At 38.4% G+C, this 17040-nt stretch overlaps 1 protein-coding gene across 1 annotated transcript in view; it reads right to left on the bottom strand.

Moving 5' to 3' along the window:
* ACE2 (angiotensin I converting enzyme 2) overlaps nucleotides 1-17040 on the bottom strand; it is a 47268-nt gene that overhangs the window by 7736 nt on the left and 22492 nt on the right. Inside the window, exons 9-15 of the mRNA XM_023199053.2 lie at nucleotides 12948-13117; nucleotides 9818-10044; nucleotides 7244-7388; nucleotides 4961-5059; nucleotides 3803-3925; nucleotides 3225-3397; nucleotides 1916-1974 (exon numbers count right to left, since the gene is read on the bottom strand). Of these exons, the coding sequence (XP_023054821.1) occupies nucleotides 1916-1974; nucleotides 3225-3397; nucleotides 3803-3925; nucleotides 4961-5059; nucleotides 7244-7388; nucleotides 9818-10044; nucleotides 12948-13117 (996 nt within the window). The remainder of the gene's footprint in view (nucleotides 1-1915; nucleotides 1975-3224; nucleotides 3398-3802; nucleotides 3926-4960; nucleotides 5060-7243; nucleotides 7389-9817; nucleotides 10045-12947; nucleotides 13118-17040) is intronic.

Genomic DNA, 17040 nt, shown 5'->3' with positions numbered 1-17040 from the left:
TCTTGTTTTCCAGTGCTAAACAAATAGCTTATGTTTGCATAGCTTTTAAAGACTTAAAAGAAAGCATTCACTCTTTCCTCCAGTAGCTGGCAGTAGGAATCAATGAATGGCACTAGTTGTATGTTTCTCCTTTCCCTTTAAAAAGATTATATTTCACAAAAGAATTGTTACATTCACTTCAGCTTGGTTTCACCCAGGTTTGGAGGAGTTCCTTTAATAGTAGCATTATTAATATTGTTACTAATAACAGTCTGGCTACTATTTCTATAAATATAAAATATTTTAAAGGCTGAGTTCTCAAAATAATGCCATAGATCCGATTGGAATTCACCATGAAATAGCTTGAACTGAGCAGATATTCTGACCCTGATGTGTATATGCACTAAATATATGATCTTGTTTCATCAAAACAGATTGTTGCTTGGTGAATTGGCTTCAGAACATTACAGCATCAAACCCACTGAACACTATTTACTAACTCTCACTGCATGGAAAGAGGATGAGTATAAATGTCAAGAAAAAAAGATAATTGAAAAATGTCCTGATCTGCCGAGACTAATTAAAATTTATTAAGCCAAGGAAGAGCTAATAAAAATATGACAGAGAAATAGTCCCACAATCACCCAATGATTATTAAGAAATAGGAACTTGAACTCTTAATGATTGGAAATAAATGCACTTCCATTTTCATTTTTTCTTTCTTGAATGTTCATCTTTTTACTCCTGAGTTATTTATGGTTTGATGTGTTATCTATGAAAATTACACTAAAAGTGTTGTTGAATCTTGGACAATGTGTAACTTTGCAGGAAAGGTAAGGGGATAGAAACACAATCTTTGGATCTATCCGATGCAGACAACAATTTGCTGTAGCATCTTGGACCATTTTATTCAATAGCCCCAGATTGACTTCTAACCCTGCAAAACCTTCAGGGTGTCATGCCCACTCTCAGGCTTTTGAGCCCCAGCTACCCGAGACTACTCTTTCCTCTCCTCTTTCCCAATCAAAGCTACTACTTCCTCAGATTGGATCACCTGAGACAGGTCTTAAGGCGAGAGCAATAGCCAAGCAAATAATTCACATAAAGGGGTAAATAACGTAATTTCCTGTAAAATATTTTGTTACCCCCAAAATGCATTTCTCTAAATAAGTGGTTCTCAAACTTTGCTGCGACTAGAATCACCTGGGGAGCTTTAAACACTCTTGATGCCCAACTCTTGAGTCCATGCCCCAGAACAATTAAATCAGAATCTCTGGAGGTGTATAACCCAGGCATTAATATTTTTTAAACTTCCCGTGTGATTCCACTGTGCAGCCAAGTTTGAGAAGCAGTGTGCTAAATTAGAGCTTCCCAGTCTTGATTGTATGTACAAATCACCTGGAGGCTTGCTAAAATGCAGATTCTGATTAAGTGGTCCAGGGCTAGGCTTGAAATTATGCATTTTTAACAAGCTTCCAGGTGATTCAAATGCTGCTGGTCCATGGGCCACACCCTGAGTGAAGCCAGGATACAGATGATTGACTAAAACAAAACAAACTAAAAAACACCTAACTGTACTGCTTCTAAAAACAAAGTACCTTTCAAAATATAACCATGTTATCTTTCTAGAATAAAAGTAATGATGACAAGAGTCAATTGAAAGGATTGGTGTTTGATATTTAAGGATTGATACAGATGTTTTCTCATTGAAGTTCACAACACCTTCAAGGCAATAAAAAGTAGGAATAGCTTATCCAATAAGGAATGTGTTACTTTAAAAACCCAAAGCCAAAGGCCAGAATCTGGAACTTATAGTTTTGAAAAGAACCACACGGCCTCTCCTCTTTCAGATCACACTGAAAAGGGTTTATTGTGTCCTATTTAATGTGAAGACTGTGCACTCAAAAATAATGAATTCACGGTCCAGAATACTCACTGCTTTATCTCCAAGAGCTGATTTTAGGCTTATCCTCACTTTGATGCTTTGGTCAGCATCTGATTAAAGAGAAATCGCAGACCGCTGGTTACAGATGACAGACTGCCCACATGTGTTTATTTCCTTTTCCTCCCAAGATCCCAGTAAAGTGATAGTAAAGGGATCTTTTAAAGGTATCGACAGACTTTTGGAAAATGAGAAATGATGAGAGAGGGGTAACTGCTTTCTCAGGGACAGGAAGCCATGACCTAATTTGTACACAGAGGGAGCACAGACCCACAAAGAGCTAAAAAATCCAAAAGAGGTTTGGAATTCAAGCACAGATGAGGGTGGGAAAATAATACTGGGCTGAAAAGAAGAGGAATGGAAGTCAGGGTGTGGCTAAAACCACTTTGGAGAACAGTTGATCCTCCTACCCCTTGTGCCTTTGCTTAGACAGTCAGTTGGAGGTTGTGCTCCAGAAAAACAAGAGGTAATCCAAGAAAGAAGACATGGAATCTAGGAAGCAGTGGATTCAACCCAGGAGAACAACAATGTTGGGACAGTAGGATGTAAGACTCCAAGAGGGAAGTCTCTAGGGGAAAAAAATGAGACTGAAAAGAATAGATACGTTGAAATATTTGGGAGAAAAACAAACACAATGTAGATAGCAAATTAGGTAGGCCAAAAAATTTAGGCAGGTAGAAACTTTTAGACAACAGGCCACATAAGAAAGGACACAAAATAGTATATTACTTGGCTCTTCAGGCATAGTGATGTAAACACTGATAACTGTTTTACTAAAAATCATTATAAGGCCTTATTGGAAGAGCAAGAAATGGAAGTGGAAGAGTAGACCAAAGTGAAGGTTTAAAACTGAGCAATGACAAAATAGCAATATAAGAAAATTATTTAGAAATATGAAAGTGACTGCCAGAAAGAAGAGATAATAGCATTAAAATTGTTTTTTAAAAAAAGTATTTGTCTTTGGAAAGCAGGATTCAAGTACAATTGGTTGGAGAAAGTTATAATATGCATTTTAAAGATGAGGTTAATAAAACAGACTTGAAAGAGTACACACTCTTGTATGTGTATGCATCTGTGTGTGTTGGTACAGTTACTTTCACTATGTCTCATACATAGGTGCTCGACAGTTGTGATTTTTCTGCCATAAAACGGCAGCTGTCGTCATAGCAGAGAAAGAAGCAGGTACTACAGAGAAAGAAAACATTCTCAGCTGTGTCACAAGTCCTCATGAGACTGGGGCCAAAGGAGACTAGAAGAAGTAGACAAGGAATGGGTGTGAAACTTGTCAACTGGGTGTACTCACATGGACTCCAGTCGGTACTCCATCCCACAAAAGAATTCTTGTTCTGGTCTTTCAGCCAGGTAAACAAGGGCTCAAAGTAGTTGAGCAGTGGTCTTACATTCATGTTCTTTGCTCCTACAACATTTTCCAATGCTAGGGTCCAGGGTTCTGATTTTCCAAGCTTCAGCATATTGCTACATAAAAAAGAGGGGGTTCAGGGCCTTTTGAGGGGTTCCAGCTGTACATATATTTACATCTATGATCTATGGTTTCTTCTCTTTGACTTGGCTAAATTCGCTTCTGGCAGAGAAGAAAATAATGCATATTAACGGATATATTCCTCCCTCAACCGCTCTTTCCTTCCAATTACCACAAAGAGAGGGCTGTAGTTATAATAGGGAGAAAAGAGGTGGCCCATCCAATTGTTGTATGGTCTAGGTTCCTATGTGACCACAAATTAAATGTTTGGTTTGTAAATGAGGACATTTTGAGGCCATAAAATTTTCTTTTTAGAACAAAGAAATCAAATTCAAACCTAGGCATGGAAATGAGTAATACTGAATACTAGGAGAGGTTCAACATTTTGAGGTATTTCTTACAGCAGTTTCTGTCCAGCTTCTGTAGAGTTTGAGATGTCACATTTGTGCAGAGGGCCTTCGTGTTTAGCTGCTTGACAAAGTGCTTCTTGAAACTGGAATTGGTAAAGGGTCCTTGTGTAATATCTGCACAAGAGACAAAAACAAAAAAGCAGTACCATGTTTACTTACTGTCTTAGAGTTATAGATTGGAGCATATATTTAAATCTGGGGCCCAAGTAACCAAAGAGATACTGATCAAATCTCTTTCTCCAGACATGAACTCTTCACTCATCATAACCTATTTGCATTTTATGTATCCGTTAATAAACACGGCAATATTACTCTGGTAAATGTTAGCTAACATTTGTTTTGTGTTTTACAGATTAATAACCCTTTCATATAAATGATGCAAATCCATCCTCATAACAGGTCAATAATATTATTTTCATTTTACAAATAAACTGAGCTCCAGCAAATTCAAGGACTGGGGTTACTGGGTGAAGAACATATGTTTTTGGACTTCAAGTTAAAAATTCTCTTTCTATTACAATGCACAGTAAACTGCCAATAACAAGAAGACAAACAAAACTACTTTTTATTTCTCCCAATGATACTATTGATTGCTTGATGACAGGGACAAGATCTCACACAAATTTAATTGAACCCAATAAATTGTGTTAATTTAAATTGAATTGAAATTGATCATCTATACAGACAGTCCCCAACTTACCATGGTTGGACTTTTGATTTTTCGACTTTACAATAGTGCTTTCAGTTGTGTATGCTAATGGTAAGTACCCAAAGGTTTTCACTTTCAGCGCAGTATTAAATAATTACATGAGATATTGAACACTTTATTATAAAATAAGGTTTGTGTTAGATGATTTTGCCCAACAGTAGGCTAATGTGAGTGTTCTGAGCACGTTTAAGGTAGACTAGGCTATGCTTTGGTGTTCCATAGGTTAGGTGTATTCAGTGCATTCTTAAGGTATTTTCAACTTATGATGAGTGTATTGGGACGTAACCCCATTGGAAAGCAAGGAGCATCTGTATTGAGCTTGGTAGTTACGGGTAGAAAAATTATAATTATCACTTCATTTATCCCTACTTTTTGTCATTATTAGTACAGCTGTCCACAAACCCTAGAAGTTAAACAGAAACAAGAAAACTGTAATTTACCGAATGAATGAGTAATCATTAGAAACATGGAACAGAGATGCGGGGTCACAGTATGTTTCATCATGGGGCACAGGTTCCACCACCCCAACTATCTCTCGCCTTTGGGGAGAAAAGAAAACAATACATTAGCTGTGGATCACCCATCACAAGCAGGTGGGCATAACTAGTGCAGTTTCATCAATCAATTTTTTTTTTTTTTGAGACAGAGTCTCACTCTGTCACCCAGGCTGTAGTTCAGTGGCACGATCTTGGCTCACTGCAACCTCCGCCTCTCGTGTTCAAGCGATTCTCCCATCTCAGCCTCCCAAGTAGCTGGGATTATAGGTGTGCACTACCACATCTAACTAATTTGTGTATTTTTAATAGAGACAGGGTTTCACCATGTTGGCCAGGCTGGTCTCGAACTCCTGGCCTCAAGTGATCCACCCGCCTCAGCCTCCCAAAATGCTGGAATTACAAGCGCCACCGTGTCCAGTCAATCAATGGTATTTATATTAGAAATGGTTGTCAGGTGAAATAGAAACAAGGTAAAAAAAATCACCTACAAAAATAAAAAATAAATAAAAATTTTTTTAAATCAGACAGTAAAGCTCATTATATGGTTATCTCTTAGTTTTAATTCAGCCAGAATATACCCTTAGAAAATAGCTATGTCTTTAAAAGACTAATTTAATAAAATTCATAAAGTGCATTGCATGGCCAAAAGTGTACAGTGAAAGCCCTAATAATTCCTCTCAGGCACCACACTTCATGTACTCCTGGCAGAGAGAATTTAATAAAATTGAAATCTTTCTTACTCTCCATGCCTACCCAGCTCAAGTGTTCCCTCCTCTGTGAAGCCTGGCCCTGATCCCATCCACCTTCTGGCAGAATTAACCCCCAATCTCCTTTAGCCTTCCCTAGTTGTGCCTCCTTTGCCATTTATCTCCTGTTTTGTTGTTATTCACCTATAGTAACTTCTTGCCCTAGAGACTTGAGTACCTAGAGGGTGGGGCTGTGTCTTGGTCTTCTCTCTAATTTCAGTGTCAAACATGGTGCCTGTCACTACGGAAGGAATTCATTTATATTTATTGAACAAAGGAACAATTGATGCATTAATGAATCACTCTAAGGATCTGATTCCATGTGCCTTTAAAATAAGCTAAGAGGGATCAAAAGATTAATCTAGCCAGAAAAAAAAGGTAGCAAAATCATGTATTTGACTTTGATTAAATGGAATACATTTTTCCTTTAAAACTGCAGGATCACTGTAGATATAACTTCAGTAATATTTAAATACTAGAAACAGTTCTTATAGGTGCTGCATATTTCCTCCCAAGTAAGATGTATGTTAACAGAGAATCTTGACACAAGAAGTGCACTGTTTTAAACCTGTGCATGTGGAACTGCTTGTTACACATGAGATCTTCACTTCAAAAAGAAAATATAAGAAAAACAAAGAAAGAAATAATTGACGAGGGTCTAAGATGGTAAAAAGAAGATAGATTTCTTTCTTTTTTCCATTGTCTCCCTCCCTCTCTCCTTTCTTTTTTTCCTTTTCTTTTTCTCTTAAAATTCTTTCATCCAAAAACCTATTTATTTCATACTTGCATGTGACAGGCACAGTGTGAGGCACTTGTGACACAGCAATGAGTAACGTAGTGCTATAACTATGGAAATGGTCACTGTTGCCCGAATGTGTCAGGTTCTCTCTAGCTTGGAATTCTCTGTGTTCCCCACATTTTTCTCAGGGCTTAAGTGCCTCTCCTCATCTGACACCCCCAGTTGGGCTTTGGATCTCCCCTGGACATTAACGGACCCTGTACCCTTCCATCACAACACTACACATTGCAGTGGTTTAATTTTCCACACCCTGCCATAAACTAAACGTTTTTTCGGGTTGAGGACCATACCTGAAATTATTAGCATTGTATCCCCAGTGCTTTACCTAAAATGTGGGGTCACCATTTTGTTTAAAAGGCTGGATAAAAGAATATGTAAAATGGATACATTGATCACTTTCAACATAATATCATAGTTTAATGAGTAAGCCAATACTTAAGAATATAGAGTATGAAGTAGTGTCACCTGACCCAAGGAAATTTTATCTGAGGAGATGGCATCCAAATGGAGACTAAAATATAAAATATAACAAACTAAAAATACCAAAAGGAGTTAGTTAATGTGTGCCTCTGTGTGTGTGTGTGTGTGTGTGTGTGTGTGTGTACACGCCAGTCAAATGCTTTTAAATACATAGCAAACTCATTAGAAAACATTTTACTGATTACATATTCATCGACTTACTTCATCTCCCACCACTTTTTCATCCACTGGTCTTTGGGAATTTCACCTTCAAAGACCATCCACCTCCACTTCTCTAACATGTAAGTAAATGGCAGAGTCCCAACAATCGTGAGTGCTTGTTTGAGCAGGAAGTTTATTTCTGTTTCTGAAAGTAGAATGGAAACGGATAAATATTACGATGAAGATGACAGTGGATGTTTTGTGTTAAAGATAATTTTCCTAACCTCAAAATATTATTCCTCAAGATATACTTACTATAAGGATACATGAGAAAAATTGACAGTATACATAATAATATGTATATATTTATTTTCTCAGCTAAGGGATTTGGAGTAGGTTGAAGCCCTGGAACAGAACAGGTAAATAAAAACCCAAAGTTACTTCTAATCCTCATTTTCTTCATTAGTTTCGGTTTCCTCCCTTAAATACCTCTTATCAGAGTTCATTAGAGCTCTTTCATCCACTTTCCCAGTCACACTGTTTATTCTGGAAAGCTCCATGAAGTCAGTGACTGTTAATGTCTCATTTAAGACTGTATAACCTACTCCCACGTCTGCTATGTGATGCTTTCTGTGAGTCTTTGTTAAATAAACAAATGCTAAACAGATTCAGTGAAAAGCCTGTAAATCGGAGAGGGGAAAGAAAACAAAAGAGCCCCCCTGGAGGGCACTATCCACTGGATGGTGGAAAGTACAATGTACTTTAAATGTAAGGATATCTTCCTTACCAAGAATTTAAAAGGCTTTAACAAATCATGTTATTTCATTTTATCCTTTTTTAGTGACATAAAGAGGCAGTGGAGTCAATCTCTAGTGTACAAAGGAAATGTATTGAAATGTAAGCAGGGGATGTTATCTACTTTTCACATCACTGTGTCTCTAGTGTCTAGAAAAATGTCTTGCACACAGTATGTGCTCAATAAATATGTTTGGAAGAAGAAAGAAAGAGAAAGAGGGAGGGAGGAATGGAAGGAATAAAGGAATTTATTTAACATTATTCACAAATCGGGGCAGAGTCAAGAAAAAAAGCAGGAGTTTTCCAAACCAGTGGTTTAATCATGTCTAATACCATCTTTAAAAAAAAAAAAACTTTTATTTTAGGTTCAGGGGTATGTGTGCAGGTTTGTTACATAGGTAAACTCATGTCACAGGGTTTGTTGTACAGATTATTTCATCACTGATCTAATACCATCTTAAGAAACAGTCATCAGGCCGGGCGCGGTGGCTCAAGCCTGTAATCCCAGCACTTTGGGAGGCCGAGACGGGCGGATCTCGAGGTCAGGAGATCGAGACCATCCTGGCTAACACGGTGAAACCCCGTCTCTACTAAAAATACAAAAAAAAAAAAAAGAAACAGTCATCAACCATTTTTACCTGCTGTCAGGGAATATTTTAAAATAATAAAATATCTGTTCATTGACTTGAATTAATGATATTTTAAAATTAGGAAGCAGGTGTGGTTACTGTTAACTACCTTTGTTACTCTCTTCACAGGAGGATGCTGCTACTGGTCTGTAAGCCACTAGGACTATGCTTACAGTAACTATTTCAAACATGATGACAGGCTTTACGCTGGCCTGCTCCCAGGCCCTTGTGGGGTCACCAAGGATCTGGAACCAGAGATCAAGGCAAAGTGAATTGTCTACTCAAGGATGGAGCTCATGACCTTGATCTCATCAACCAAATGCTCCAGACAGAGGAGCTGATCTTTATGTCACAAATAACTAAAATTAGAGGAGAGAATACATGGAAGAGAAGAAGGTATTAGGCTTTATTTGTCCTCCTTTTATGAGGAAGAAGCAAAAGCCATGGCATCCTCACTGAAGAAATTCGATCTCCTGAACATTTGTCATGTTCCATCAAGTCCAAGCCATATAAAAGGAAACGGGCTGCCTCAGGCAGAAATGTTGAAGGATAGCACAGATTTAAGGGGATGTTACAGGGGAAATTCACGCTTCAGCAGGATGAACAAAATGTTTCAATCCCTTCTAATGTTGATATTAAACCACCTGTTCTTTAAGAATTCAAAAATTTAAAGCTATACTTTGCTTTGCATAGTATTATGGAAAAGGCTTCAGATTAAGGCTCTTGTTTTGGTTCCGCCACTACATTGCATTTTGACTTCAGGCTACTTTCCCTCTCTTGTCTTCAGTTTACTTCTCTATAGAATCGTTTTTAGAATCTATTCCAACTCTAAAGTTTTGGGAAGTTTTTACCTACAACCAGAGGGGTCTAGTTAAAATGCTGACACTAATTGGACAAGCCATTTCAGTTCTGTGAGACTGTTTCATCATCTTTAAGAAAAAAAAAAAAAAACTTCTGTTAGATGTTTCACAGGATCCCAAGTCCATTCATTCAGTTACCTCTCTTATTCCCTTTTCAATAATACAAAACCGAAAGTTGACATGTTCTGATATATACTTGAAATTTTTCACCAGTAGTAATTTCCAGTTACCCATAAATACCTTATACCTCATGCGGCAAAAAGTAAATATTTCCTACATAAGATAATAGATACCTTTGCCCGTATCAGATTAAAGAACCTCCAAAACAAGCCATGAGAAAATGTCCATACCATTGTCTTCTTGAAAATCAGGTGACAGAAGACCAATGGATTTTAAATGCTTAGGTGTGGCTGCAGAAAGTGACATGATTTCCCCAACAGCTTCATGGAATCCTTCATTAGCTCCACTTCTTAGCAGAAAAGGTTGTGCAGCATATGCCATATCATATTGGATATGCCCCATCTCATGATGAGCTGTCAGGAAGTCATCCATTGTCACCTTTGTGCACATAAGGATCCTGCATGAAAATGGACAAGATGAAAATGAATCTCACTGACTTTCATTAAACAATTACAGTGGAGTTGTATGGGGTTTTGGTAGCATGAATCATCTTTCCAAGATTTATTCACCAGTGAATCTTGAGTACCCACCTTTTATGTCCTAGAAACAGTACTAGTTGCTCAATATAAAGCAATAGGCACAGCTGAATCCTGTTCTCTTGCTCATAGACTACCAGGAAGACAGATAAGCAGAGTTCTCTGCTATAAGAACTCTGAGGCAAGTACTCTATAAATGATCAGTACACACAGCCTTGAGCATAAAAATGAGTGAACATAGGCACAGTCCTCTAGAAGCACCAAGAAGGGCATGACTGAAGATGCAATGAGCAATACGGACCTTAATCAATGTGCAGGAGTTTGCCTGGTAGAAGGCACAGAGGTTGACGTTCCTAGTGCTCAATGAGAAAGCCTTAGGGGCAAAGGGGTGGAAACGTGGCATTCAGGACGCTGCAAGCTATTTGGTATTGCCAGGATAGAGAAATAGTAGAAGGAGCTGCAAATTGAAACTTGGGAATCATTAGCATGTAAGCTGGGAAGTAGATATGATGGGCCATGGAGCAGGGATAGAGTGCAAGAAAAGAGGACCAAAGATAAACCTATAGAAGGTCCAAGTACCTAAGGAGTGGGGAGAGGAAGATTATTCAGGGGAGATGGAGAAAGTACAATCAGAGAGGTTCAAGGAAATCTGGAAAAGAATGACAATGTGGAAGTTGGTAAAAAAAAAAAAAAAAATAGCATTTGAAAGACAACTCGTAAATATTGTCTAATGCTGCTATAGCCCAATGGCATAAGAACTGCATTTGGCAATGAGATGGTGGTCCTTTTTAACTTAGCAAGAGTATTTTCATTCAGGTGGGTGTAGGGGTCATATTTCAGTAGATTCCCAAATTTATTTCATACCACTTGGATCATGTCACCACCCCGTCCAATATCCTGTGAGGCCTCCTCATTGCTCAAGAATAGACTCAGCCACCTTTTATACACCAATATGACCCTGTAAACCAAAAACTATTTGAGATAGGTCTCAATCAATTCACAAGTTTATTTTGCCAAGGTTAAGAACACGCCCAGAAGAAAAGAACACAGAATTTATAGAAACAGTCTGTGGTTTGTGCCTTTCTCCAAAAATAATTTTGAGGGCTTCAATATTTATAGGAGAAAAGTGAGCTGGAGGGGATAATGGGAGGGCATGGTAATCCACGCATTGCAAGAGAAAGGGGGAAGGTAAGGAAATATTCAATTATGTATTCATCTTATGCTCAGTAAATCTACTTTCCTTTCACAACCCCAACCTACTTTTCTAATTTGGTTTCTCTCTATTCTCCTCTGAAATAATTATAAAAATAACTACTATATATTTACTGCCTACGGTATGTAAGATTTTGCGCTTGAAAACTTATACTTTCTCATTTTTAAGCCTCACTGGCATCAGTAAACTATGGCCTGCTGGCCAGCCATCTGTTTTTATAAATAAATTTTTATTGGCACACAGCCACATCCACTTGTTTGTGTATTGTCTATGGCTGCTTTCATGTCACAAGGGCAGAGCTGAGTAGTTGCAACAGAGATCTGCAAAGCTTAAACTATTTACTATCTGGCCCTTTACAGAAAAGGATTGTAGATCCATTCCCTACCCTAGTCAATGCTGGTGGGGGCCTGCTGAGACTTTATCCACCATCCCCTAGCTGCCTGAGTCACAGCTGATAAGGGCCAACAGCTGCTCCCTTCACTGCCTTTGACCAAATGGGGGTTATGCTCCCCCATACTCTGGGGCAGTCCACAGTCAAAGACTGCCTAATACAAAAGGCTAGTCCCCTTGTCTTGAGGTGTGGCCTAGTCTGTGGCTCAAGTTATGCTCCACAGAGCTTCATGGGATAAGGCTGAGGCCAAGTTTCCAGTAAAGACCATATCCTTACTTACCTCCCTCCTTTGTCCCAGCCTGCTTCCCTCATTCCCCTCTGCCTCAGAGCTCTCCTCAATGAAGCATTTGTGAAACGATCTCCTTTTCAAGCTAGGGAATCCAACCTAAGGCTCTCACAAACCTGCAACCTGGGAGTTACTATTCTACTTTATAAAATAAGGAAACTGAAACCAAAGAAAGTTAAATACCTTGTCCAAGGTTGCATAGTCATTAAGTGACACACCTAGGATTCCGAAGCCTGTGCTCATTCTGCCACGTTACACAAACTCTCCTTAACTTATTTCTCATTCTAGCCTAACTTGCCGACTTCAATACACAGGTTGGGTCCTGCCTCTCTGTATTTGATCCTGCTGTTCTCACAGCTTGGGTCCTCCTCCTGACTCTGTGTATCTGAATCCTTCTTGTCTTTCCAAACCTAATTCAAATCCCACTTGTAAAGCACGGTCTGATCCTATCTCCTATTGCAAGTGTGGTCAGTTTTCTTCTGATTCTCCATAGGGCATGCCCTGTGTCTCTCTTACGACATGTACCACTTTCTCCCTTCCATCCAAGCTTATTTATTCACCTATTCTGTCTCACTCACAAGAGTGAAACATGGAGGGGAAGATCAATGTGTGATTCACATGTCCATCTTACAAAAATCTTAGCACCAAATCTTTCCTGATATGGATGCAACCATCCCCATTACCATACAATGTCAATGGATGCATAATATTTCAAAGGAAGCAGATGGTCCAAAGGTTCAAGTCAGAGACTGTTGGCAATCCTCTTTTCCTGGGAAAACCCAAATGTGCTCTCCTGGACTCCCAGCCTTAGTTCAAGGAGAGTTAACTTATCTTTTCTGTGCTCAGAAAAGCAGAGAAAGAATTCAAGTTAAACTTCAGCCTGCCTCTGTTGTCTCCCATTTAGTATCAGTTGTGTATGTATCAGCCCCACTACCTGAAGTCGCCCTTCCCCAGGTCCCAAGCTGTGGGGTGGCAGACTACTTTCTGAACATCTCCTGGATCGGTTAGCATGGAATTTTCCCAGAATCCTTGAGTCATATTAGGAAGACCAACAGATACAAAGAACTTCTCGGCCTCCTTGAATATTCTCTGTGCATTCCAGGCCTGGGAAAAGAGAACAGTATTAATTCCAGCATCAAAACAACCACATTCTTAAATTAAATAAGCCAGGCACAGAAAAACAAACACCACATGTTCTCACTTATGCGTGGAATCTAAAACAATGGAACTGGTAGAAGCAGAGAGTAGAATGGTGGTTACAGAGGCTATGGGGTGGGGGCAATGGGGAGATGATGGTCAAAGCGTACAAAGTCTCAAACAGGATGAAGAAGTTGGTTTTATTTTTTTGAGATCTATTGCACAGCATAGTAAATATAGTTAATAATAGAATATTGTACATTTTGAAATTGCTAAGAGAGTAAATTTCAAATGTTCTCACTGCAAAAAAAAGTATGTTAAGTAACTGATATGTTAATTAGCTTTATTTAACTATTTTTCATTGTATTCATAAATCATGAAATCACCTTGTACCCCATAAATATATAAATTGACAATAATAAATTGTCAATTTACAATAAAATTTTAAAATGGAAAAAGTGCTAATGTAATTTTTAAAATAGCAGCATTATTTCTGTTGGATATATACACTGGCATAACCTTTCCAAAAGGCAATTTGATAACACATATGGATAGCATTTGAAATTTTTTTCTTTGTCTCAGTAATGCTGTCGCTAAGGAACTAACCTAAAAAATTATCAGAAATTAGATTCAACAATTACACTGAGAATTATTTTTAATAGAGAAAAAAGTTGAAACGACCATCAGAATGGTTAAATAATGGTATCTTTGAAAAACAGAATAATGTGCAGCCACCCAAATTATGTTTATGAAAAAGGCTTTGGTTTATATCCAAAAGACAGGCAATAACAAATGCTGGTGAGGGTGTGGAGAAAAGTGAACCCTCCTACACTGTTGGAAGGAATGTAAGTTAGTACAACCACTATGGAAAACAGTTTGGAGGTTCCTCAAAAAAGTAAAAATAGAGCTACCATATGATCCAACAATCCCACTGCTGAGTATATACCCAAAAGAAAGGAAATCAGTATTTTGAAGAGAGATGTTTGTTGCACTATTTGCATGTTTGTCGCACTATTCACAATAGCCAAGATTTGGAAACAACCTAAGTGTCCATCAATAGATGAATGGATAAAGAAAAGGTGGTACACATACACAATGGAATACTATTCAGCCATAAAAAAAATGAAATCCCATCATTTGCAACAACATAGATGGAACTGAAGGTCATTATATTAAGTGAAATAAGCCAGGCACAGAAAGACAAACATTACATGGTCTTACTTATTTGTGGGATCTAAAAAACCGAAAGAATTGAACTCACAGACATACAGAGTGGAAAGATGGTTACCAGAGGCTGGAAAGAGTAGTGGGAAGGTGGCAGGGACAGGTTAGGATGGTTAATTGGTACAAAAAAATAGAAAAAATGAGGCTATGTGTGGTGGCTCAGCACTTTGGGAGGCCAAGGCGGGCAGATTGCTTGACACCAGGAGTTCGAGACCAACCCGGCCAACATGGCAAAACCCTGTCTCTACTAAAGATACAAAAATTAGCCAGGCGTGGAGGGGCACACCTCTAATCCCACCTACTTGGGAGGCTGAGGTGGGAGAATTGCTTGAACCCAGGAGGTAGAGGTTGCAGTGAGCTGAGACCGTGCTACTGCACTCCAGCCTGGGTGACAGAGTGAGATCCTGTCAAAATAAAGTCTACTATTTGATAGCACAACAGGGTGACTATCGTTAATAATAATTTAATTGTACATTTAAAAATAACTAAAAGAGTATAATTGGATCATTTGTAACTCAAAGGAAAAATGCTTAAGGGGGTGAATGCCCCCATTCCCCATGATATGATTATTATATGTTGCATGCCTGTATCAAAATATCTCATGTATCCCACATACCTAGTATGTATCCATAAAATTTTTCAATCTGAGAATTTTAATTGATATTATAAAATACAATTTAATAGTAAGTAAAAAAGTAGAATATATGAGCGACTTAATGAGATAGTACATGAAAATGTTAACAGTAGACTGAGTATGATTATTGATAATGTTTTCTTGGTTTTATTTTTTATATTCCAAGGAAAAACACAACTTTCCTACTCAAGCCAACAATCGTTGATTGATCTCCTTCAAGGGGAAAGGCCCTGTATTAGACTTGGTGGAAGACATAAACTATAAGGTGGATCTGAAGGCATAAGCTTTTGGAATCAAAAAGGCCCAGATGTGGCCTAGCAGCCAATGGGTAGTTGGGCCTTGGCTTCATGATCTGTATGAAGTCCAAATTTTCACAATGTTCTGGGACTAAAAAGAGGCAGCAGTAGGCATCTGCCACCCAGAAAACTCTTCTGGGAACAAGTCTCAGGAGCTGGCCAAGTGTGCTTAGGAGGTACAGCCTACATTAGGTGAGCTAAGTTTGTGTAATTGGCAGCTAGTCCATGAATCACTTTTAGTAACAGAAAACTTCCTCTGATCCCAAAGACCAGTCAAGTCTGGTTTTTCTCCTTTGCCAGCCCTGGGAATAAGAAACAGGATATGAGCCTATAGATGGTTTAAAAATTAAGGACTTACTGTCAGGCAATTGGTATTGATGAGTATGACATTCTTAAGTAGAATGAATCTATACCAAAACAGTGTCGATTAGGAAATACAGTTAACATCTGTTGAATGAACAATGAATGAATGAATAGAAAACCAGGCTGAAATTATTAGGAGTTCTGAGTTCAATCCTTAGTTGCCAATGACTGTCTTTGTGACTTTGGGCAAATCATTTATCTGAGCCTCAGCTTCCTCACCTATAGCATGGAGCTGTCACAATACCTATCCTGAATCTTAGAGATGACAATAGAAGAGATGGGTGTGAAAACCCTTTAGAAAGACTAAAAATCTACATCCAGATGGCCCTATACTGCTGTTCAACTTCAAAGTGGAGCTAGAACAGCTACAAGAGTTTAGAGGCCCTTGCAGCTTCACTTTTTATTCTGCAGTGGACTTTTCCCAGCAGTATGTTATGTATGTGAAGATGTTCATTGCATTGCTTCTTACGGATTTAAAACTATTAACAAGCAAAGGTTCAGCAACGCACAAATAGCAAATTATGGTGCAATTATCTGAAGAAATTTTATAAGGCAAATAGAAGTATCATTAGGTATTCTACTCAGAAATGTAGAATTTTAGTTGAATGAACAAAAATACATAATTTGTAACTATAATATCATTTCATCAACAGAAGAGAACACAGAGAATTTTTTTTTTTTTTTTTTTTTTTTTTTTTAGATGGGGTCTCACTCTGTCGCCCAGGCTGGAGTGCAGTGGTGTGATCTCGGCTCACTGCAACCTCCGCCTCCTGAGTTCAAGTGATTCTCCTGCCTCAGCCTCCTAAATAGCTGGGACTATAGGCACACACCACTATGCCCAGCTAATTTTTATTTTATTTTATTTTTTATTTTTAGTAGAGACGGGGTTTCACCATGTTGGCCAGGCTGGTGTCCAGCTCCTGACCTCGTGATCCACCCGCCTCAGCCTCCCAAAGTGCTGGGATTACAGGTGTGAGCCACTGCGCTTGGCCTGAGAAATTTTTAATTTAAATTTAAATTTTAAATTCAGGGAATTCACGTGCAGGTTTGTTACAAGGGTATATTGCGTGATACTGACGTTTGGGCTTCTATTGGTCCTATCAACCAGATATGAACATAGTACTCAATAGGAAGGTTTTCAGCCCTTGCTGCTCTTCTCTTCCTTCCTCCTTTTGGAGTCCCCAGTGTCTATTGTTCCCATCTTTATGTCTGTATATACCCACGGTTAGCTTATAAGTGAGAACATGTGATACTTGGTTTTCTGTTTCTGCATTAATTTACTTAGAATGACAGTCTTCAGCTGCATCCATGTTGCTGCAAAAGACATAATTTCATTATTTTTATGACTGTATAGTACTCCATGGTATATATGT

The sequence above is a fragment of the Piliocolobus tephrosceles genome, chromosome Y (assembly GCF_002776525.5).
Source record: "Piliocolobus tephrosceles isolate RC106 chromosome Y, ASM277652v3, whole genome shotgun sequence".
Taxonomy (NCBI): Eukaryota; Metazoa; Chordata; class Mammalia; order Primates; family Cercopithecidae; genus Piliocolobus; species Piliocolobus tephrosceles.
The sequence above is the reverse complement of the archived record's forward strand: the minus strand, read 5'-3'. Positions and strand labels throughout refer to the sequence as shown.